We start from the raw sequence: 25,571 nt of genomic DNA on the forward strand, positions 1-25,571 counted from the left end.
CCGTTTTCATCTGGTCTTAACATGCATGTTCAGATTTTGTATAGACCAGGGGAGTCCAAACATGCTCCTGGAGGGCCACTGTCCAACACAGTTTAGCTCAAACCTTGCGTCAACACACCTGCCTGGAACGTTTGCCTTGTAAACCTTAATTAGCTGCTTAAGGTTTGTTTTATTGGATTTATGTAGCTAAACTATGCAGGACAGTGTACCTCCAGGAGCACCCCTGGTCTAGACCCTCCCCTCTTATGGCCGGTACACAGTGTACGTTATTGGGCTGTCCCAGGCGAAAGATGACCAATCGTGGCGATTTCTGTGTTCGTGGCTCATAAACGGTGGTCCTACGTCGTACAGTTAGAGAGGTTCAAAGACGGCCGTTGTCACAGCCTTGCAACCAAAGATACAGTAGCCTGCGACAGTGTCAGAAATGTAGCATGATCATCTCACAGTGTGTTTGCTTCTACGACCTACGTCTACTGACTAGCCAATAAAAACGCAACATGAAATGGCATATTGATCAACGCGACATGGCGCTAAAACTTAAAACTACCGAGACAGCAAAATAGTGTCGGCCCACATCTGGTACATGAGGATTCAATGCGTACCAGATGTGGGCCGGATCAGGGCCAACACTATGTTGCTGTCTGGGTGCTTACCTCAAGCTCCATTTGCAAAATTAGCATGCCAAGTTGGCCTCTTTTCCCTAGTCCATCTTCTCTTCTTTCGCTTCCTCCTCTTTTTTCAGCGCACATAAAAACCACAATTGCCAAAATGCAATTTATCTTGCTGTATTTGTTTACCACTAGCGCTTGCTGATAACATTTTATTCTTCTATACTTGTGTCATAGCCTACGATTCAATAGGTGTCATCATTGTACAGTCTACATACATGTTGTACAGTGAGAATTATAAAGATCTTATAGGATTGCTGAAGTCACACAGTCTGTAGCAGGCATTATTTTGTCACACTCTCCATCACTTATATGGGAGCGCAGAGTGTGACGCACACATATGGTTATGGTAATGAATGAAGCCATTACGCTGCTTATGAGCGAGCGGGGAAGGACGCAGATGGAAAAGAAACAACTGGAAATGGCCATTTGGTGTTACAAAATGTATGCATTAACACATGGTGAAGGGTGACAAAGATCTGTATGAAACACTGACTTATTTAGTGTTTCAGTCAGTTTACCACCAATGTGCTGTGACATACAAAGTTTGGTTATGAAACTCTAGATCGCGCAGGCTAGGTCCTTAACTCAAACTGCTTGCAATCACATCATTCTCTATAGGGCTCAGCTGATTGGTTCCTGCTGTATCAGTAGCCAATGAGCTTGCATGCTCAGCCTTCAAATACTTGGTTAGCATTTGCCTTTGAAGTTCTGCACGCTTTCAGAAACCCTCCATCTTCCCCAGCTCCACCTGTATAGATCTGCAATGGGTAATTCATGTATTGCTATATTGTAAAGCAGCAGCATGCCTTACTTGCTCACAGCAGTGTGTCGTGTATGTATTGTATTGGCAGTAGCAAGTCCCGTACTTGCTCTGCAGCAGCAATAACAGCAGGAACAGCGTAGCAGATCTATTCCAACAAGACCAAATATGTCAACATTGTCATACCCATTCCCATGCCAAACACTCCAAGAGTTGTCATGACAGAAATGTATTTCATTAAATATAAAGATTCAGAGGTGAAATTTGCCTAAACTATATCATCAGTCTTTTTCTCCGATCACAGAATCCCGCTTGAGATTCATTGCCAGGACCATTAACCCTCAGTCCTTTTTTTTCCATTCTCCTATTTTTGGCCTAAATCTTATTATTGAGTTATTGAACGTACAGTTTCAACCTCTACAACAGCAGATCAGACAGACAGCAAACCTCAGCAGAATGAACATGCTGAGAGCTCTCACACACCCAGAGGAACTCGTGTCAAACAGTACAGTCTGACCTGGAAGCTTGTTCTAATATTATCACAGTCCATTAGACACCGTATAAATCATTAGTAAATCAACAGCTTTGCTGCCATCCATTTGCAAACAATCTGGTTTAGTGACACACCTACAGTGGCTCAATAAAGTCCCTCTTAAATATTGCATTAATGTCATTGTGTTACATAAAATCAGTGACATCAGCCAATGATGCCATGCCTCTACTAATTAGCTTTTATAAATGCACAAACAAATAAAATGTTTGTCTTTGTTATATTTCATCAAAACTTAACTTACTCAACTTCATAAATGGTTTTCCTTTTTGTTGTCACTGAGCAAGCACTCTTATTTATTCCACTTTTTCTTCCTTCCCATTTTTCACAATCCAGTCAGTTCTTGATAGATAGATATATTTTTCTTGTTGAACAACCTGTCTTACTTGGAAATGCAAAACATTATTGGAGTAGAATGGGTTGTGAACACAGCACGCCATTTCCTGTTGACTTTAAGTGTGGATTACTGTAAGTGTCCAAATATTTACATGATATATTTATATGAACAAGATTTATAAGAAACTGGTGCATCCTAATACTGTCCTTTGCTGTAGTAAATCAGCACAAATAAATATAAGATATCAACGTGTTAAAAAACTTTTTCTTTCTTTCATCATTTCATTCAAATTTGAAATTAAAAGAGTGAAAATGGAATGAGATATAGAATTCAACAGCGAAGGAATGTATCAGAACAATGCTAGAACATTTCATTTGACGTCAACTGAATGGAGGTTACATAAAAAATCAGGGTTCAGAAAAACATTCACTCTTCTTTTTGAGCAAAATATGTTGAAAGACAGATGAATGTTTCATGTTTTATGCCTTTCAGCACAGTATTATTTTTTATATAGATGTCTGTATAGGCTGTCCTTGACCTGGGTGCTCAAAACACTGCAGCCCATTTACGGAAAAAAAATGTTCTCTAGAACATTTTTGACATTCAAAATGAATTACATGGGAAAGAGAAAAAAATGTTTGAGTGGCTAACTTTGCTTTTTTTTCTTTGTCTGTTTTTCTTTTTATAGGGCAAGAGAGCTTCAACTCCAAGAGTTTGGCCCTTCAGGCCCAAAAGAAGATCTTGAGTAAAATGGCCACCATGGCCGTGGCAAACCTCCTCACGGACGACACCAGCAGCGAGATTCTGGACGAACTCTACAAGGCCAGTCGTGAATACACCAAGAGCAAAAAGGAAGCCCACAAGATCATCAAAGATGTCATCAAGATCGCGCTGAAAATTGGCATTCTCTACCGGAACCACCAGTTCAGTCATGATGAGATGGAGACCGTTGAGCGCTTCAAAAAGAAGATGAACCAGGCAGCCATGACGGTGGTGAGCTTTTACGAGGTGGAGTACACGTTCGACCGCGGCATTCTTTCCGAGCTGCTGATGGAATGTAGGGACCTTCTTCACGAGCTGGTGGAGCACCACTTGACCATGCGCTCCCACGGGCGAATCGACCACGTTTTCAACCATTTCGCAGACGTGGATTTCCTGACCGAGCTGTACGGCCCATCTGAAGAATACAGATTTAACCTGAGGAAGATCTGCGACGGGATAAACAAACTCCTAGATGAAGGCACACTTTAACCTCCAGTTCACAGTCCGTCAGATGAGACTCCATCAGGCCGCTGGGATTCGAACTGAGTGATTTTACACAACTTGTGTTTTTTGTTTGAAATATAGGCTGTCATGATAACTTGATGATGGGATTGTAACCCAACCTGTAGGGATGGTCACCCAGACGCAGATTAAAGTCAAATCCTGGTCTGTTTTGTCAATGTTCCGAATGATTGTTTGGGGGAAAATCTGTTTAAGTGGAAAACCTGAATGAATCGGTGTCCCTAAAACCTGCCCTTTGTGTGAAATTGCAGGAATGTTTTAAATTACGAGCTCCTTTATATGCACTGTATGAAATTTGACCTACCTATGCTTTAAGAATGGCCTATCAATGCAACCCTAGCTCTCTTCAGTATGTCTACAAGAACCAGTTAAGATGTCCAGTTAATCTACTCGAAAGTTAAAGGGATATAGTTCACCCCGAAATGAACAGTCTGTCGTCATTTACTCATCCTCTTGATGTTCCAAACCGGTATGGCTTTACTGCGGAACACAAAGGAGATGTTTAGCATAATCTTTCAAGGTCTCCTTTTCCGTAAAATGAAATCAACGGGAACAAAAAGTAACAATAAATGTACCATAAAAATAATCCACTGAAATTTGTCCATATTCACTGATAATTTCCCCTTCTGACAACTTTTTTCATTATACCAAAATTGGGTGAAACAATCAGTTATGAAAGATGCACAAAACAATGTCATTTGGTATAATTGATGGCAAACCTGACTCAGTTTGTTCTCACAGCGTATTTGAATGTGGATATGAATAACTTTAATATATAATTTCTTCATTTTGAAGTCCAACGCTATTCACTTTCTTGTACGGATAACATCACCTCTAAGTAATACAGGCTGAAACAAGATAGGGCAAGAAAATGATGATGGAATTTATATATTTTTGGATGAACTATTCCTTTAAGATAGCAAAAGCATTGAGAGTTTAATAAAAAAATATGGCACAGACCTTTGTTGAACAGAGTGTTCAATAAATAACTGAAGTGCAGCAGAAAGATTGTAAATAAACTTTGGGGTTATGGTCTTTTCTCTTTTGCCTTTGTAATGACTCTGTGTCACAGCAGCTCCCATGATCCTGTGCTTGGTTTTTCCAGATCCTGATGTTTCAGAGCATGTTAATATGTGTATACATGCAGGAGAGAAATGTGACTATTCCATAAGCCTGTTCAATAACCCCAGAGTGTAGCACTATTAGCAGTCATTAAACGATCCATATGAACTCCCTGTAGTGTCCTTTTGTCTTTTCAACTACCGTGATTGCTCTGTGTTTAATTAGATCATATTATTTAGCCAGTTAGAATGTCTATGCTGCATTCCATACAAAGTCAGATATGGGATATTTCTACTTCAATATCTTTCCCCCAACCATAAAGCATTCTGCTGCCATTTAGAAACTGGTTTATTGTAATTCTCCAAGTAGGAATTTGGAATGGACGAGTTGAATGGAGCTCAGCATTATTCTACTCAAGAAATTTGTTCAGTTAAGACAAGTGCACACGATTTATAATAGTATTTTATGACTGTTGCTTGTCAGTCTGTATAAACATTATCTCCGCTGTAAATCATGTCACACTGTGGGATCTCAGTTGTCTTTAAAGGTAATAGCTTTGAAAGCATGAGATCTCACCCTCCCTTCAGAGCGTCTCCAAAGCCACACCTCCTTCAAAACACATGAACGCACACAAAGCTTCACGTTTTCAAAAGCGTCACGAGATGAGAGATGGCATTAAACTACCTCATGTCTCAAAGCACAAAACATTACAATAATAATGAACAACTTAAAGAGCTCTTGCTTGTACCACCTGACTGGTGCAGAATCATTTTCGGCGTTGATAGTGTTGCCATTAAAACCAATGAATTCGAGTCACGAACCGTATAGTATAACGTATAACGAATCCAATAATTGGACGAACATTTTATGGCCCAATGCCTTCCACAGACGATATATATAAATACTTCTAAATACATTTTGACCTTTTTACATTTTGAGCTTTTTACAAAATGTGTAAACGAAATTGTATCATCAACATTCATACAGTAAGTATAACATTATGATCAATAACAATATGCTTCCACCATAATTCTCTAAATGACAAGCCCTAGGGGGTGGTGGTAGCGCAATGGATAAGACACATGCCTTTGGTGTGAGAGACCCGGGTTCGAATCCACTGTGAGACACCAATGTGTCCCTGAGCAAGACACTTAACCCCTAGTTGCTCCAGAGGCGTGCGACCTCTGACATATATAGCAATTGTAAGTCGCTTTGTATAAAAGCGTCAGCTAAATGAATAAATGTAAAATGTAAAATGTAAGCCCTGTTTCTCACTGATAATTATGACTTCATGTTCACTCACCTTGTAAAAATGATCATTCTGACAGGACTTGAATGCAGCATTGGATAATGTGTCTAATGGGAGTAGGCAGTTAAAACAACTCTATTCTACCACAACTAAAGACACATTTCATGCAACACAAAGAAGTTCTTGAAAATATGGAGCAGATCCTTTAAAATTAGAGAAGAGCACACTGTGTATGTCCGAGGTTTAAAACGTCCTTTTCTGTTAACATAAAGTTGTAATTCCTCTTTTCTGAACACATAAAGAGAACAGACTGGCATTTCTACATATTTGAAAGACCAGGTCTGAAAAGCATTAAGACAGAAATTAATGCAAGACAAAGAAGATTTAACGACAAACGCCTGGTGAAAATGTTCTGTATTACTTGCTATTCATTCACTTTTAAAAGTAACTAGCACTCAAATTCCCTCTCATAGCTCTGTGAGCCAAGGGGTCGGCATGGTCCATTTCATTCCCATTACACAATTATGTGGGACAAAAAGGTTATTTCTCCATTAACAGCCATTTAAAAGGAGACAGATATATTAAAGGGATAGTTCACCCAAAAATAAAAATTCTGTCATTCATTACTCAGCCATATGCCATTCCAAACAAACCCTTAAAACTTTCGTTCATCTTCGAACACAAATGAAGATCTTTTTAGTGAAATCTGAGGGATTTCTGTCTCTCTATTGACAGCTAAGTAACTGACACTTTGGCGCTTCAAAAAGTTCACAAAGAGATCGTAAAACTATAATCCATATGAATTGAGCGGCTTAGTCCAAAATGTTCTGAAGAGACAAGATTGCTTTATATGATGAACAGATTGAATTTAGGCATTTATTTACATATAAACATTCATTAATGGACATGTCAGATATTATGACGTGGCTTTACGTGCAAGAACCAATAAGGTTTTTCACCACAAATTCAACTGTAAAAATAAGTTGAAATAATGCAAATGGATATCATCGATTAGCAACCCTGGAACAGTATATCTGTCTTTATTGGTTTATTAGTTATCGGTGAAACATTTCCTTATAGAAAAATTTATGTTTTTACTTCCGAAACTCTGTATTCTGTATTAAAGCAGATGTTTTTCCAGCAACTAGTTTCTTGAGGATTCTTAAACTAATTGCTTAAAGGGATAGTTCACCCAAAAATGAAAATTCTGTCCATCATTTCACTCACATGTCCTTCAATACCTGTCTGACTTTCTTTCTTTGGTGAAACACACACAAACAAAAAATGCTGTTTTATGTTCATATAATGAAAGTCAGTGGGGTACAGTGTTGTTTTGAACCCCATTGACTTTTATTGTAGGGAAGAAGAAAAAAACCCTTTTTTTCAGAGGCATATTTTGCCCCAAAACATCACAGAAAAAGTGAGATACATAAGCAGATTCTGTCTGGGCTTGCTAATGAGGAATGACACTAATTTTTTGAACAGCTCATGATCTTCCAGTGGCTTCACAGATCGAGAATGTGCGACTGAGAGTCCAAATTTAGCTGCAGCAGCAGACAGCATGAGTCGGGTTGCTCAGAGATTAAATAATTGGGTTATTAAAGAAAATAAAGACATGACAGGCTGTTAGGCAACAACAGGCTACAAATCAACACACACACTCAAAAAAAAAAAAAAAACACACAGTGTGCACTAACTGGGGAACCTAAGTAAGAAGAATGACAGAGCGCTGATCAAAGCAGGGGTTTTGCTGCCTTCAGGAGAGGCGAAGTGCTTTTTTTAAATAGCACTCGAACAGTTCAAATCGATTAAACTGATGGTTTGATTCGTCACTCAAAGATGTTTTCGCTGCAAGATTAAGTGTCTTAAATCTGTACATTTGTGAAATAAATAATTGCTTGATATCATCACAATGTTTTCTTAATTGTGGCCATAAAAATTGTGGGTGTTTTAGCTAGTGTTTTATATTTTCTTGCACAAATATGTTAGTTTGTGTTAGTATGTCACTTTAATTTTGCTAAGAAGATTTTACAGCATGCTTGAAGAAAAGATTGTCTTAAATGTCGCTTTGGTTATAGTTTGAGTACCGACCTTTAAATTTTTATTTTTAAAAAATGTTCTTCTAATAAGATAGATCTCCCTTATCCAACTCGTCATGAAACGGAAGTTGCAATAGTTTTTTTCTTCCCTACATAGTGACGTAGGCCTACAGTATGGCTATAGAAGCTTGTTTCTGCTACTGAATAAAAAAAATGTAAAGGAATTTTTAAGTAGCTGGTAATTACTAATTAGTAATTTTTAAGTAACTGGTAGGTAATTGTGACATATAAACTTGCAATTACGAGTTATAAAGTTTCAAATTGCGAGATACAAACTCACAATTGCGAGAAAATGTCAAAATTGTGAGATGACTTCTTTCTCTAATAAAAGTCTGAATTTTGAGTCTGCAATTCTGACTTTTTTCTCGCAATTGCAAATTTATATCTTGCAATTGTGGGTTTTTTTTTACTTGCAATTCTCAGAATTGCGGGATGTAAACTCGTAATTGTGAAAAAAGTCAGAATTGTGAGATTAAAAGACACATTTACCTTTTGTATTGTTCATTCCGTTGCGGACAACAAGCTTCCATATATAGCCGAGGCTTTTAAACAAGAAAAAATATAGCCTAAGGCGGGACTTGATTTTGTCAATCTGGATTTTGTCAATGCTGCTTGATATTGCAGACTGGTAGGCCTATTTGATATCATATTATTATCATTTATTATCATACAATCATAATCACACTAGTTTGTAGAGCAAATAGTTTTACTGTTTACTGCACTTTGTTATTCTTAGTCATTTACCGATAGCAGCTAATGAATCGGAAGTCTTGCACATTCACAGAAAATAGGGTACAAATGCTTTACCAAGGAGTTCAATCGAATCATTAAAAATGATCGCTTCAATAGAACGATTTGTTAGAGAATCATGACTTTGATCGTCTGACCGGCAGTCAAACTTGCTTTTGAAAGTCGATTTTCTCTCCTCTGTCTAATCTATAGTTGCTCTGAAATTCCATAGCATGTCTCTATATTTGAATATCTTTGAATAAAAGGAAAACTGATCTATAATTATACCCATGACAGAAAGAGGGCGGGATGGAGAAAGAGTTGAACACTCTGGTTTTAAATCTCTTTATAACACCCACCAACTAACTCTCACAGACCACCCACCTCTGCTCCATGACTCACTTTGAACAAGCCAGCCAGCCAGAGACTCATAAAACACACACACTTACACTGACTCTCTTTGTTTACACGAATCATAACAGTGCATGATTAAAATTCACTGTTTTTAGTTTCCTGAAGGTGTCTTTGAAAAAAAAAAAAGAGAATCACATTGTGGGATAAAAGAACAGAAGAGTCATCTTTAGAAATGTCTTTATAAAGATTAAGTAGTACAAAAGAGATGTTATTCACATATCGAACAATCAAATCTCTTCAAAATATCTGAACTTTACAACTAAAAAACAGTTTTACTGTTCTTAAGTGGTGCAAATTGTTCACCTGAAGGCAAATGTTTCTTAAATGATCTATACATACAGCATAAAGTCACAAACAGAAGAGACATTCTCTCTGGGGACACCATTTGATATCAACAGTCTGTCACATGACATTAACATTTACATAACACTATGTGTTAAATCACTCATCTGAGATCTTTTTTTATAATCAACAATCCATGAAGCTCCTACTACAGACATAGGAGACATTAGAGGCACCAAATCAAACTCTCACCTTGTTCATTTTTCCTATATTTATTTTTTGCTAACAATGTTGCGTGAGATGAGTTCTTTCATGATCTCGTTGGTTCCTCCATAGATGGGCTGAACTCTGGAGTCTGCAAAAGCCCTGAAAGAGAGAACATGAGACAGTCATTAAAACTTTTCTGCTGCCTTTTATGTATGGGTCAAAAGACAAAGTCTGGCTGGGTGAATCTCAAGAATTTCCAGGTCATATTTCACCTCAAGAACAAAGGAAAACATAAATACATTATTTTAATTGAAGCTTATTTTTAAGACCATTAAGATATTTCACATAGTGACATTTTCATGGCAAGCACATTCCGCCCTAAAACTTTCATTATTATAATGGGGAAATTCTAATTACCCTAATTCATCAAGACATTTTTTTATTTTGCAATTATTAATTATGATTCTCATGTATGGTGAATACAGGTTGATTGGGACACTTTTTTCATAGTCATCTCAATAGCAAAAAGTGTCCCAATAACCCTGAATACACATGTATTACAATAAAAAGCTATAATACAATGCTTTCTAAAATGTAAATCAACATAAGGAATACTGCAAATTTCTACAAATACTTCACAATATAAATAATATATAATTTATCTTACTTTAAACTAACAAACACCAGAAATGTACACTAACAAAAAGAAGAAAATGTGCCTAATTGTCATGAAAGTAAAAGCAAAAACTCTTAATGATCCGATTTTTTTCATTTCATCTTAGGGAGAGATATGCAATTTAAATATCTAAAAACTATTTATATTGAATATTCAAAATTGCGCCTTTATTAAACACTAGCAGGTTTTTAAATATATATATGAATATCCCGGGAGGTTCTGAAAGAGGCATTTCACACCTACACAGGGTACAACTGCTGCCAGCAAAATATACAAATATACACTAGTCTGATTTCTGATTAGTCACTCTTGATAACTACATAGTCAAACTGTAGCTTCCATGGAAAGGCTATTTAAAAGTGTTTTCACAATGCACAAAAGCATTTTTTGACAGTTCAAATGAACCCATTTAAAGAGTGTGAGATGGTGTGACAGTGCAGAGCTGAGAGAAACACGCCCTCTGCTGGATATTAGAAAATCAACTGAACATGCTATTTCAAGCTGTCAGAGAAGCGTCTCGGCCCACATCCAAGTGTGACATCAGAAGCCACGCCCTTATCCAAATACGTCACCTTCTCATTAGCTTGATTTCCCCCCCAAAATCACATTACTGACTGCCTACACCAAACACTGATCCCTAAACCTACCCGTCACTGTAACCTTAACCATTTAAATCAGCAGCAGGGCGGGATTTCTGGTTTGGGGGATAAACAAATAAAAATTTTAATAAATCACGCTTCCTCATAAACTTTGAAACAGGAAGAATCATTGAGAAGATGTAACCCTCACATCCAGTTCTTTTTCATTTACTTCTTATATTTCTCTTTTTTATGACAGACCGCAAACCTACCCGTACGCCTAAAAACCCTTTCAATCGGAAACCTACATACAACAAATGGGGTTTCCGGGGTGGAACGGGGATGGGGAGTCACAAGGTGGCGTATTTGGACACGGGCGTGGCTTCTGACATCACACCTGTATGTGGGCGGGGTTGGGGCGGGGACCGCAGAATGTAGTGAGCCCTACTTGGGCTGTCAAGCTACGGAGCCCCTGAAAAGACATGGTGATGGGACAAATATAGGATGGTAGGAAAAATAAGAAGTCGATGCTTTTGTGTTCTCTCGCAAATGTTTTGCGTAGCCCAAGAAACTTTGCGTTCGTTCGCACAATGTTTGCGTTCCCCACAGAATCTCGGGGGTAATGCAAACTTTCGCTAGAGAATGCAAAACCATCTCATATTTTTTTTTCCTCCCATCTCGTATTTTTCCCATCACCATGTCCCCTTTAGGGGCTCTGCAATCAAGCTGCTAATTTATTTTTATTTTTTTTTGTGAATAACTACTTACATTTTTTTTACACAAAGTTATCAAATGACCGCTGAAGAGTAAGAATATAGTGCACATGTTATATATAAGAATAAACCACTTTTATTATTCTTTTTTGTCACTGACAGCACCAGTCCCCATGAATGGACAAGAGCAGTTTTAGGCATATGATCAGACAAAAAAGGAAAAAAAAAGGAATGAAAGGAAAACCTATTTTTCCCCATTTAATATGACTACAACTACATTTTATTTTATGATTTCAATTATAAAATTAAACAAATCAATAAATATATTACAATTACAATAATATTATTGTACTGCAGAACAGTTAAATTACAATAACTTCTCTTGTTTTTATCATGTACACGAAATGTTCATCACATGTAATGTATTTGAAAATGCAGCATTTTTTCTGCCTTGGATTAATGCAATTTACATTATTCATCCTTCAGGTTGGAAAATACTAAAATCTGTATAAACTCGGGTCGCTGCAATTTTTTTCTTTTGTGTTTAATAGAAGGAATTAATTTGGGTTAGGAACGACAAGAGGATGCATGGTGACAGAATTTTCATTTGTGGGTAAACTATCCTTTGAACCACTGTTTGCAATCACTGTCATCGAACAAACATTGCATTCTGGTTACAAGGGCAAAGTAGACGCTGCTGATGTTACTCAGTGACTGTTACTCACTTGGCTATTGGATACTCCCACATGTAGCCCCATCCTCCGTGAAGCTGCAGGCATTGAGTGGCAACTCTATTCTGCAAATCTGACGCCCTGAGGAGGGAAAAAGACACATTCACAATTAGTATTTAACATGAAACCAATCTTAACATGAAACAAACCCAAATTAGGGCTGCACGATATATCGTTTCAGCATCGGTATCGCGATTGCACATCCTGCAATGTGACTATCGTGGATCTGCAATGTCAAATACAGTGTAAGTAGGGATTGTAGTTGATCAGTTATCAATACGGACCAGGTCCCACGGTTCAGAATACATGTGATTTGCATATTAATTGCAATGTAATGTGCCTATTATGCCTTTTTATGAAGTCCTGATTTTGTTTTTGGGCTGTACTAGAATTTGTTTTCATGCTTGATTGTTAAAAAAAATGCATTATTTTTCACATATTTTACATTATTACAGCCTCTCTCTCCCCAGTTTGTCTCAAACACGTCGTTTTCGATGAAGCCCCTTCTTCCGAAATACGAAATGTGATTGGTTAGCTGGCCCAGTGTGTTGTCATTGGCACCACTTAGCACGTGTTTGGGAAATGTCCCGCTCTTTCATAACCGCAAGTTCTTCTCTAGTGTAAATATTAAGGATGGCATCTATTTCAAACCAATTCGAGCCCGATTCAGATCCCGAAAATGTTAGCGAACAAGAGTGGCATGTTTTTTTGTCATTTGTAGCTTTGAGGTGGGTGAGCTTTGTAACCTTGCAGATCTGTTTTATGCTCAAATAGCAACATTACATACTAAGCATAATAGACCCCTTTAAGAAAAAGCGATAGTGGAAGTTTATCATTTTCACATTTTTAAGTCCAGTTAGTTAACATTCAAGCGAGTTTAGTGTAAGAACACACGAAAGAGAACTCACACACTCTTTACTGTGCGCACACACCAAATTCAGTTCTTTTTCCTGTGTTTTTGTGCTTGAAAAGACACACGCAAAATTGTCAAAATAGCCGTCTCAGCGAGTATCCTCGTAATCACATTCAAGAATGATTCATTCTTTCCAAATAGAGCAATTCAAGTCATCTGTTGAAATTGTTTTCATAATCGCAATATATATTGTAGATAAACAAACTATTGCAATGTCATTTTTTCCCCTAATATTGTGCAGCCCATCATGACACATCAGCTTTTGACAGTACTATAGTGTTCAGTAGTGATGGGAGAAGTGAACATTTTTGAAACTCCCAATTTCTTTACAAAATGATTCACTGTTTCAAAGTGCTTGAAACACCACATGCATACTGGCACCGTTCAAAAAACGATTGCAAATGTTTTCATGAAAGTATCATTTCCGGGATAAATGGGTGTGGTTGAGAGGCACCGCCTTCTTAGTAGAGGTCGACCGATTCATCGGTTTTGCCGATTAATCGGCACCGATAGTTGATTGGTGGAACTATCGTTATCGGCAAAAATACATACCGATAGTTTTTCCTGGTTGCGTCCGTTGCTGGAGCCGCTGAGAAGCGTGCGCTGTCATTCATTACACAGTAAGAGAGAGCTGAGAAGGGTCTGCTGGCATCATGCAGTACAAGAGCGGCCTCTAGAGGTGTAATAAAAACTATCGCTGATGCCTGTGTTGTTTATTTCGACACGTGATGCTGCGTGCTGCACTGAGAGCACACGCTGCGTGGAGAGCGCTGACATCAGATGCGTGTTTAAAGCACCGACAGCTAAAAGGTAGCCTATGTATACTGTACATTTTGTCATATCATTATAAAGTGATTAATTTGTTGACTAAATGCTGCATTAGTAGAGAAAGAACAGCACACCAGTATGTTTGTTTGCCTTCGAGGCTGAGAGGACGCGAACATTAGTAGTAGCCTACCGAAAGCGGTTAAAACACTGACAAAAATAAACGTAAGTCCGACCCGAATGTTTAATGTCACAATTGTTACCTCTATTTGCATTAGTTTATATCCAGCTGGTCACTTTTATGCATTTAATATGCAGAGAAGTTGCATATTTAAAGCTAGAGACGTAAGATAGCAAACTGATATGTTCATACAGCCGACAGAAACATATAAACAAATCAGAAAAGCATTCGAATTCGGTTATTTTTTCGTCATCACTTTAATACATGTTTTGTTATTTTGATTAGATAATCATCAAGTGTTTATAAAATAGAAGCAAAAGTGTCAAACTAACATGAATGATCAAGGTGCAATTGTATTGCTCAAATATTATACCAATCAAATTTTTTTTTCTTTTTTATTCATTAAGTTGGCTTGAAAAATAACAGTTTAACAGTTACATTTTGAATGTAACTGGTTTTATTTGTTATTTAGAGTATTACTTTTTGTTTCAGTTTGAATGAATGTCTTTTATTGACTTCATAAATAAATAAATGAATAAATTTATTCATATTATATATTTATTTCATTTAGCATGTTTTCATGGTTCAATACAGTTTTATTATTTTTATAATAAAGTTCAGCACTGTTTTACTTGGAGTGTTATATTTGTTTTTATCCAGTATCAATTTGAAAAACTATCGGTTGATTAATCGGTTATCAGCAAGTATGGCCCAACCTAGCTATCGTTATCGGTAAAATCCACTATCGGTCGACCTCTACTTCTTAGCTTACTTCTGTTCAGGCCGTTGCGGTCAGATGCGAATGAAAATATGAAACACACTGGAGAGCTGCTTAATAGCAGAAATTAAAGTTGTAATTCCAATTGAAAGAGACACTGTGTGTTAAATTGCAGAGCTGGTGCAAACATATCAACATTGCTAAGATCAGATGCTTTCTTAACTGCTGTTTTCTCACTGCTGTGTTTTTGTTGTGTTTATTTTGTGACACAGAAGTCACTTTCAAATCAGGCAGCTTTCTAAAGGTCAATGCTGCGATTTCATATCAGTAACTTGAAGCCGTTGTCAAATTTCGCCCTTTCGCCCTAATGCAAAACATTTGAAATATTATGAAACAGTATGACGTGACAAAGCCTCATTTGCTGCAATAACATTACTTGGGGAGTACAAAAGTTTACGAAGCTTCGTTAAGCAGTGTTTCAAAAGTGCCAAACACAAGTGTTCAGTAGGTTTACTCAACAAGAGACTCACCAGTATTTGGCCATGGATGCTGTGCCAGAGTCCAGCTTCTTCTCACTGTGGAGCTGAAGGCAACTGTCAACGAAAGCTCGACCAACACAGATGTCCGTCTTCAACTCAGCCAGTTTGTGCTGCACCACCTGAAAGACAGATAGACAATCACATATAGTTTTGATGATGATGATGAGCTGTTATTAGTGCAAACCTGATTTAGACCTCACTGATTCTACTCATCCATATGCACAAATGAACAACATAATGGAGCTTATTTAATTTCTCTGACCATCTGTCTAAAACTGCCGGCAGGATGGAGGGATACAGTTACAAAGTGAGAGTGTGGCTGTGACCTTACGTGAGGTTAAAAGCAGAGTAAACAAATGAGGAAACTAATTACGAGGATCTGGCACAGAAACTCAATACAACTGAAAGGGTTTTTTAAAGGGGTCATACCATGAAGAATCAAATTTTCCTTTATTGAGATAAGAGAGCTGATAATACTATGAAAATAGTCACATCGTACCATACAAACAATTCCTAGAGTCTAACAAATCATTAATTGAAACTAACTAAACTAAAAAGTCTCTCATACTGAAATGGCTGGATTTCTGTCATCAAACCCTATAACCATACACATTTACATGTCAATAAGGCCTATAAAGTGTTTTAGTGTTTTTAATCTCGGTCTGCCCAAAGAAGATGAGATAATAAACTGGAAGTAGGGCAGACACTAATCACCAGAATAACTAATGATAAGAGTAATGTGTGTTAAAGTTCACCAGATTTTTGCTCTTGCTGGTAATGTGTAGCACCTGCAACTCTGCAGATCCACCTGAAGTTTCTTCCCTGGTCATTTCAGTGTAATCTTAATAGCTTATGCAGCATATTTCATAGCAGATTGTTTTTGAATCTGTCAATGAGGCTAATATAAAAGAATGGAACGGGTCAAAACTATATTAGACTCGAGAGTGCTGTATCTCAGTTCACATGTGAAGTACGTAAATAGGCCCTGTTTCCACCTGGTATTAAGATGCGTTTTGGTTGATCGGATTACAAGTAGACGAGGGAGACACATTCCCGTTTACATCTGGTGTTTTAATCCATCTCTTTTGTCCACTTTCAAACACTTCTGTCCTGATTTCTTCAAAGGGAAGGTTCTATGGCCAGGTAAATTGATGGGGGGTTTTTTTCAGATCTTTCGATCTTTCACGCCATTTACATTAAGTGCCTGAGACGACGTAAAAACATACAGAGAGCATCAGATTTGGTTTCTGCTCTGACATACACACACACATATATATATATATATATATATATATATATATATATATAGATATATATATAAAATCTATTATTTATATTACTTATTTATACTTGACAGAAAGATTTTCAGTATTTGATGAAAAGCTAACACAAAATTGGGCAAAGTGTGTAATAGAAAGACTTCGAAACAAATACTCTTCATGCTCAACTAATGGCGCTTTTCCACTACACAGTACCAGCTCGCCTCGGCTCGCCTCGACTTGACTCGACTCGCCTCTGTTTGGTTTTTCCACTGTGTAAAAGTTGTACCTGTACCTGCTTCCAGGTACTTTTTTTCGTACCACCTCCGGCGAGGTTCTAAGCGAGCTGAGGCGATACTAAAATGTGACGTGAAAACACGGTAGACTGCTGATTGGTCAGAGAGAATCGTCACTATTCACTGCGTCATCATTGCACGCGCCAGACGGAGTATCCTGAATAAAAAACAGCAAAAACAAAAACAAAAACATCCAAAAACAGCATACACTCGATTTCCTCCATTGTCCCTGTGTGTGTGGTTAGCGGGTGTGTCTCGCGCGTCTCGCGTAAAAGATTAAGTCACGGCAGTTTCCTGCGGCGTCGCTATGACGACCAGGTACTAGTCGAGTCGAGTCGAGCTGGTACTGGTAATGGAAAAGCGCCATAATAGAAAAGCCTCTTTGTTTCTAACAGATAAAACAGTATTATAATGATTGTTTAAATACTAATAACATGGACATTTCTTGTCTGCTCCCCTTCCCTCAAATACAGTAATTAAAAAAAAAAAAAGAAGAGGAAGAAGACCCTTTTAATATTTACCTGCAGGTCAGCGATGGTCTTGCCAAATGCCTTCCGCTGCATTACATAGTTCCTTGTCTCTTCAAACATGAATTCACAGCTGGCAAGGCCCATGGCTGCTATCAGAAGGCGTTCCTGCAAAAATGACAGAAGGAAAAAATTACTGAAATCTCTCCCTATTCCTATTACATAATGGTGTGTCAGCCTATTTGTAGAACTGTTCGAATTTGCAGTATCTTATTCCTTTCATATTTTGATATATTCTACTGACAATGCAATCCATGTACAAAAAGATCATCACAGACGGATGCAATATGTGAGGGGGAATTGGTTGGGCGCTGAAGTTAAAAGAAGAGGGAGATCAACTCTAATAATGCAAATAATACTCAATACTATTTAAATTCTTCTACAAAAGCACACAGAGCTTATAAACACGACTTACAGTATTATGCATTATACAGAGGTCGGAAGAAACAAAAATATAATTTAAACTTCTGAAGGCAGTCAGTTTCCTTCAGAGCTAGAAAGTAGAAGATTTGTGCTCTCACTGTTATACCTGTGGCAGCTCATTCATCAGATAGTAAAATCCTTTATTGACCTGACCCAACAAAGCTTCAGCGGGCAAACGCACATCCTCAAAAAACAGCTCGGCTGTATCCTGCACAGAAACAAACACCCAATATATTTATAACCAGACCTCTATAATGTTTCAATAAATTCTATTCACTCTTAAACAAGATAGCAAATCATATGCATTTAAAACAGTTCTTATTTATATAAAAAGGATTCAGGAGGCACCTGAGCTTTGAGCCCGAGCTTCTCCAGCTTGCGGCCCTTTTGGAAGCCCTTAGTGCCACCATCAACCAGGAACAGACTGATTCCATGAGCTGCTGTCTTCGCTTCACGGTTAGTCACGGCAACTACAATCACTACATCACTCATCCAGCCATTTGTGATGAACACCTGAAAAAAAGTGACAGAAATAGAAGACAAAACCTGATGGAAAATTCAAGAATATTCATAACAGCCTACCAACTAATCTGCAAAAGAGTCACTCTGCACTCTCTCAACTTAACATAATACTTAATAAAATATACAAAAGCAGTAGTTCACCTAAAAATTTAAATACAAGAGAACTCAAAACTTTTGCGTAGTCTATGAACAGTTTTTATTGAAATCAAACTGCCAAAACAACTTGTTTTGTAATTCCTCTTCTTTCTTATGTAACAGAGATGAAAACATCAGCCCAAGACAGAACATCAGCCTGCATAGACAGATCAATGCCCATTTCGTCATCACCCCTTTTGGCCACCCACTGGCACATGTAGTAGGTTTACTACAGTTTACTATTAGTAGATTTAGATGTCATCTAAGTTTCAAATGTTGTGCAGTTCTTAGTTGTGGAAGAACGTCTCGGTTACTTATATAACCCCCGTTCCCTGAAGAAGGAACGGAGACGTTGAATCGGAAGTGAACCAACGAATTTGGAATCTCGCAAGAGAGACCAATCTACTTCGAGTGTAACTAAACGAGCCAATGCACATGCGAGATTTGCATATAAATGAGCAGCAGGTGCATCGAATATTCAGGTTTTCGCTGAGGAGCCGAGCTGGAGACCCGGCCGCGCAGGAAAACAGGTCCTCCTCAGAGGAATGCGCCACGGAGGGGCTGCCGCGAGGAGTGAGAGTTCTGGGAACCCGATTTGGCAAATAGGGTGCCACTAACAAGACCTGCTCCTCGTCCTCCCTGACTTTGCACAGTGTCTTTGCGAGAAGGCTCACTGGGGGGAACGCATACCTGCGAAGCTGTGTGCCAGTGCATCCGTGCCTAGTGTCCCCTCGGTCAGGGAGTAAAACAGCTGGCAATGAGACGTTTCTGGAGAGGCAAACTCCGAAACGTCTCCAGATCAGCTGGACCAGCCTGGGATGGAGTCTCCACTCTACCGGAAGCACAGGCTGTCGTGAGAGCTTGTAGGCTGCACGATTGATCACGGCCGGAATGTGAATGGCGACCTCAGATGCTTCTGACTCTATAGGAGGAGATGGCGGGCGAGTTGCGACATGCGACGGGAGCGTATACCACCTTGCCGGTTAATGTCCAATGACCAATACGCGTTTGCCCTGTAGCGGCCCTTTTAGGCGGCCCAGTGCAAGACGTACTGCTAGCAACTTGAGGCAGTTGATGTGCAAATGCGGTTAGGGACCCGTCCAAATCCCTGAGACTGCATGCCCGTTGTACGTGGCTCCCCAGCCAGTGGTAGAGGAATCCATGGATACAATAGCATGCCTCATATGAAGCAAACCGAACAGTGTTACTGCGGCTGCCATATGCCCTAGGAACCTCTGAAATAACGTCAGGGCCGCTGTCCTGCCTTTGAATCAATTCAAGCAGATCAACATTGACCAAACATGTTCCTCTGTGAGTCCAGCTCCATACCGAGAAAAGAGATCCTCTGCACAGGGGAGAATTTGCCCTTTCTCCAGTTGACACGAAGTCCCAACTGGCTGAGGTTGCACCATGTGCCTGTGTTCGCACAACTGCTCACATGACTGGGCCAGTATAAACCAGTCGTCGAGATAATTTAGGATGCGAACGCCGCGTTCTCCCAGGGGAACACGGGCCCCCTCCGCGACTTTTGTGAAGACTCAAGGAGACAGGGACAGCCCCAAGGGAACTCACGAGAGAACAAAGTCACAAGAGGACTTTGTACTGATATGCTCGAACGCAAAGCGAAGGAACGGCCTGTGTCGAGGGAGAATCGAGACATTCAGAACCGTAACCTATGAAGGGCCGGTTCAGAACTCACAGGTCCAAGATTGGCCATTACCCACCGCTTTTCTTGGGTACAGTGAAGTAGGCGCTGTAGAACCCCGCCTTCATAGCGGCTGGAGGGACTGGCTAGATCGGGGGGGGGGGGGGGGGGGGGGGGGGTATTTATATGTAAAAAATGCGTAAAAAATTGTCATAAATAAATTTAATATGTTCATTGAACTTTCTATTGATCAAAGAATCCTGAAAAAGTATCACCATTTCCACAAAAATGTTAAGCAGCACAACAGTTCTCAAAATCTATCTAATATTACTGTTTTTACTGTATTTTTGTTCAAATAAATGCAGCCTTGGCGAGCATAAGATTCTTCTTTTTTAAAACTTAAAAAAATGAATGTTTCCAAACTTTTGACAGGTACTGTATTTCGATTCTAGTTTGCTTTATAAACATTTGATTGTTGATCATTATTTTTTTTTATTCTATTCTAACATTTAAATATTTTATTATAAACTATTGTTGTATTATTTTAATTGCTTGTATTTTGTGTCAATCATTTGATTACACTTGTCAATCACTTGCATTGGATTAGTTTGAAAGGTGCTATATAAATTAAGATTGCTTGATTGCTTGATTGATTGATTGATTGATTGATTGATTGATTGATTGATTGATTGATTGATTGATTGATTGATCAAATCTTTGCATCACTTGCCATTGTTCATACCTTGCTTCCATTAAGAATCCAGTCGGTTCCATCTTTTTTTGCAAACGTCTTCACTCCTTGAAGGTCACTTCATAGAGAAAATAGAAGACGTGAACCGGGACGACTCAGTGAACTAAAGAATATATCACAATATGACTTTGTATCTTTAAAAGTCAAGTTCATTTGTTCACCCATCCGAGGAACTAAAGTGCCATTTATTCTTTAATGTCATGCCTGCACTGAATCCCACCTGCCGGCTCCAGGTTCTGTCATAGCGATGGCCCCGATGCATTTCCCAGCAGTCATCTGTGGAATATAGCGCTCGATCTGAGCCTTAGAGCCATAGTGACTGATATAAGGCATTACAATCTCAGAGTGGAGAGAGAACCCAGGACCACTGCAGTTACAGTACATTCTACAACACAAACAGAGCCAGAACACCTGCTACATTACAACACACACAGACACACTAAGTCAAGGGGTAAACTGAACTCAATGCAATCAAGGTGGTGCACCATTCAGAAGCGAATTGCATTTAAAAAATTCCAGTCCTGAATTTGAATTGAGGCAGCACGAAGGACACAGAATTGCAATTCAAGTTTTACTTTAAAGAAAGTAGAATTACAATGGAATCATAAAAAACATAACATATGACTGCTGTAAGTATAAATCATATAATTTATTTAAGTGTAGGCCTATTTTTTTACCCAAAAATATATCCTGCAGATTACATGCATTTCAAGAAACATTATATGATATTCATAACAATAATCAATGCTTGGAAATGTCACCTGTACAAATATTTTAATATAGATTTAGAAGAATGATATTTAATAAATTAACTTTCATTTATGTCAGCATCTATTATTCAATATTCCTATTCCCATATGTCCATATCCCTAACTATTACATTTCCTTTCATTACTATTTTAAGTTTCCGGAATATAATATGTAGGACATTTTGTGGCGTTTGTTTTGTTTTGTGGTGGCAAAATTTAAATTTGTATTGATGACTGTGGTAATTATTTTATATTTATTATCAAGCAGTAAAAATGTCCCTTCCCGTGCCCAAAACAAGGCATCTGTGGATGAGAGAACGTTGTCCTGCAGCACTTCACAGATGATAAGTGGAAGGAAGGAGAATTTTAGAAAGACATTTATGACACTATATTCAAAAATGTAAAGAACTATAGCCAAGTCTATTTTAAGGTGTTCATTGGATTCCCAGAATGCAGCATGCGGAGCTCCAGCATGGGAGCTCGTTCTGTGCATCATACATCATTATACCATTTCTATGTCATTGCACATGTGCAGAACTTTCCAGTTTTGGTTTTCAATCCAATCAAGTGTTTACATGTCCTATTGAAAAGGTTTAAACATACACCTTACAACCCTAATGAAATTCAAATCGGATTTGGCCAGTTCATTCCGATTGACGTGGTTAAATGTGACTTGTTTTATTCGGACTGGGCTACTAGTCTGATTACAAACAGATTATTAGGGTCCATATAACGACTGTTTACACATTTTAAAATGAAGAATTTTTCCCAATCTACTGTAGGGTCAGACAGGTAGGGGAGGAGTTACTGTGACAGACAGGTGAGGGCAGGGTTACTCACTGCTCCTCCCACACGATATTAGCCGACAGGAGGTCTCCTCCGATTCCTCCATGCTCCTCAGGTGTATATATTCCCAGCAATCCGTGTTCTCCAGCCTTTTCCCAAACCTCTCTGCTGACCTCACCAGCCTTCTCCCACCTACAGTATAAGCAAGCACATGCGCATACATTTAAGACTGTACCACATTTACATCCTGTATCTATTACATCTCACAATCAGGATGAGATGGTTCGAGAAAGACAAACTGGTGACTTACTGAGTGTGATATGGAACAACTTCCTCTTGAAAGAAGCGCCGCACATTCTGACGGAACAGGTCGTGTTCCTCAGAGAAGATCCGTCTGGTGCCGATGTCCATCAGGGTCTTGGCCATGGATGTTTCAGGTCGAAAAGGTGCTGCTGTTTCCCCATGCTGGAGCTCCGCATGCTGCATTCTGGGAATCAAATGAACACCTTAAAATAGACTTGGCTATAGTTCTTTTAATATTAGAAATATATTCGCACACCATTGCATTTATGTGGCACTCCAAGGTACTTTAACAAAAACAACAGTCCATATACAGAAAAGCATGATAATACTACTTTTGGTACTTTTTTGTGAGTGTAATATTGCTCAAAACTTTCTATTTATTTGCATTCTAATTTCACTGTGAAAAACACATAGGAAACACCAGTGCCATTTGAAAATGCACGTATTAACACTCTGATTAACCCGTTTTGTTTGAAAAAAGCTATTTCTAACAACTCAGGATGTGACGTTACAACCAAACCACCATGAGGTGGTTTACTTTTGACCCCTTTCCATCATTTTATTGAAAGCTATCCACTTTATGATAACATAAATTCAACATGTCTGATGAAAATGGTGCCACAAGTAATATTGAAAAGTATCTGCTACTGCAAATACATAATTTAGGGGAAAATTGATCGGTAAAGATTATTTTCTGAACTGTAGAAGATTAGTAATTTTAATAGGGGAGAAAAATATATAAAATTGCTAGAGTTAAAACCTGTTATTTGGTCAACTATGTTGACTTACCATATAAAATAAAGATTATACTATATTTTACAAGACAATAAATGTATTGTTTTAGAGGTACTTTACTGATTTAAGCTTAATTTTTTTTTTTTTTTACAATAAAGTTATAGTTACAACACCTATTTTTACCTATTATTACCTATTTTAATAATAATTAATTATTACGGTTTTGTTTAGAAGTAAAAATATATATGGGAGAAACTGTTGATGAAAACAATAAAGAAAATGACTCACCTAGACATAGTCACGGCAAAAGCCTGTTTACCTTGCAGATAAACATTTTTAGTCGCAGGAGAAAAACTGCGTAGTGTCTTAAGTGCAAACATACTGAAGTGCAGGTGATCGACTAAAACGCTGTAGATAAATTTTTTTGACAGGTCGAATACTGTCCGTGAACTTTACTCTAGATACTGAAAAACACTTCCGTCTAAAAGAATACATTAAGACAACATGTCAAAATAAGAGTCTCATTACATTAATTGTGTTGGTAACATTATTACATTTGAAGCTGCACTAATGGCATGACTGTAATTCACGATGGATAATGGAAAAACACGTGTTAAATTTAAATATTCTAAAAAGTAAAATTAAATTAAATTAAATTCACATTTATTTGTATAGCACTTTTCACAATGCATCGTTTTAAAGCAGCCTTACAGAAAATGCATGTGTCTACATTACATTTTAGAGTAATTTGTTATGAGAGGTGACTATGTCCAAAATGTCAGTATGTCAGAAATGTACAGTTCTAAGATAATAAAAATAAAAAATAAAAAATGCAGTTAGCTAACTTCATGTATTCATGTAGCAGAACCAATGATCTCATTAAGGCAGTTATAACAAGTTGCATGGTATAAGTACAGTATTTTTACAGATGTATGAATGAATGTTTTGTCATTGGAATAACTGACACCAAGATATTTGCCAATACAAATCTGACATTTAAGGTACATTTTCCCCTTTTTCCATCAACTTGAAGCTTGCTCACTAACACTTGCAGGTTTGATAGGTACGGATGTAAAAATGACTTGCAAATGAAAGCATTTCTTTTTAATTCAGTATGATGTGTCTTGTAGAACGACGAACATAATCAATTTCTCTCAAATCTCTGTCCACCCTTCTAGAGAGAAGACATCAGTGACCTCTACAGGACACTAAAAATAAACACAAACAAAAATCTTTATTTAAACACATATATATGCAATCTTTTCTTACAATTATTTATATAATATATTTATTTATAAAAATAATTGTGTAGACACAGTCCTCTTTGTGAATCTTTGTGTCATCTTTTATCCTAAAATACTGAATGAAGAAAGAAAAGACTTTGTTTTGTTTTATCAACGCTGCATCATTGCTCAGCTTGAATGTAATGATAATAATTAGAACCTGCATTACTTCAACAAGAAAAGCCTCATCGTCCTAATGATGCGGATACTGAGTGTCACAGGCTGAGGGACTGATGTAGTGCAGAACATGTGGAGCAGCGCTAATGAAGAATCAGAACAAAGAGCCTGTTGTTTTCCGACTCACAGAGAAGAGTCGACTGAACTCTGTCCCACTTTCACAAATAGGCACAGTGCCATATCAAGACATACAAAGTGAAATCAATCTGAGGTCATGCCTTGATCAGTAAATAAATATTATAAATGTGCCAATGACAACTGAAAGCATCTTAAAGACACATAAACGAAACATTACTGCTCTGAAAACTGTGAAAATCTGCTTTAGTGTGTGAAAATAAGATATTGACATGATTATGGTGGGTGAAAACAGAACCTCTCTTGTGAATTAGACACAGTACCCACAAACCTGGTGTAATACCTACACACTGTTTCACAGAGGTGAAATAAAAAAGTATCCTATACGGTAGAAAGACATTGAGACTACACTGACAGACTTGAAACTACTGTACCATTAATTTAAAG

The 25,571-nt window shown here is 37.9% G+C and overlaps 2 protein-coding genes across 2 annotated transcripts in view; one reads left to right on the forward strand and one right to left on the reverse strand.

The window, feature by feature from the left end:
- tnfaip8l3 (tumor necrosis factor, alpha-induced protein 8-like 3) overlaps positions 1-4,832 on the forward strand; it is a 43,193-nt gene extending 38,361 nt beyond the window's left edge. The window contains exon 2 of the mRNA XM_082183119.1: positions 3,007-4,832. Within this exon, the coding sequence (XP_082039245.1) occupies positions 3,007-3,569 (563 nt within the window). The 3' untranslated portion in view covers positions 3,570-4,832. The remainder of the gene's footprint in view (positions 1-3,006) is intronic.
- A 4,483-nt stretch (positions 4,833-9,315) lies between these two features.
- Positions 9,316-24,043, reverse strand: acadl (acyl-CoA dehydrogenase long chain). Its single transcript, XM_082183034.1, has 11 exons — positions 23,878-24,043; positions 22,862-23,038; positions 22,606-22,743; positions 21,237-21,401; positions 21,008-21,074; positions 18,312-18,476; positions 18,070-18,171; positions 17,535-17,648; positions 15,450-15,577; positions 12,337-12,423; positions 9,316-9,803 (listed from the first exon to the last, which is right to left on the reverse strand). Exons 1-11 carry the CDS (start codon positions 23,967-23,969, stop codon positions 9,710-9,712), a joined length of 1,329 nt encoding a protein of 442 aa, XP_082039160.1. The 5' UTR covers positions 23,970-24,043; the 3' UTR covers positions 9,316-9,709.
- Between the last annotated feature and the right edge of the window lie 1,528 nt (positions 24,044-25,571).

The sequence above is a fragment of the Leuciscus leuciscus genome, assembly GCF_965113295.1.
Source record: "Leuciscus leuciscus genome assembly, chromosome: 10".
Classification (NCBI taxonomy): domain Eukaryota; kingdom Metazoa; phylum Chordata; class Actinopteri; order Cypriniformes; family Leuciscidae; genus Leuciscus; species Leuciscus leuciscus.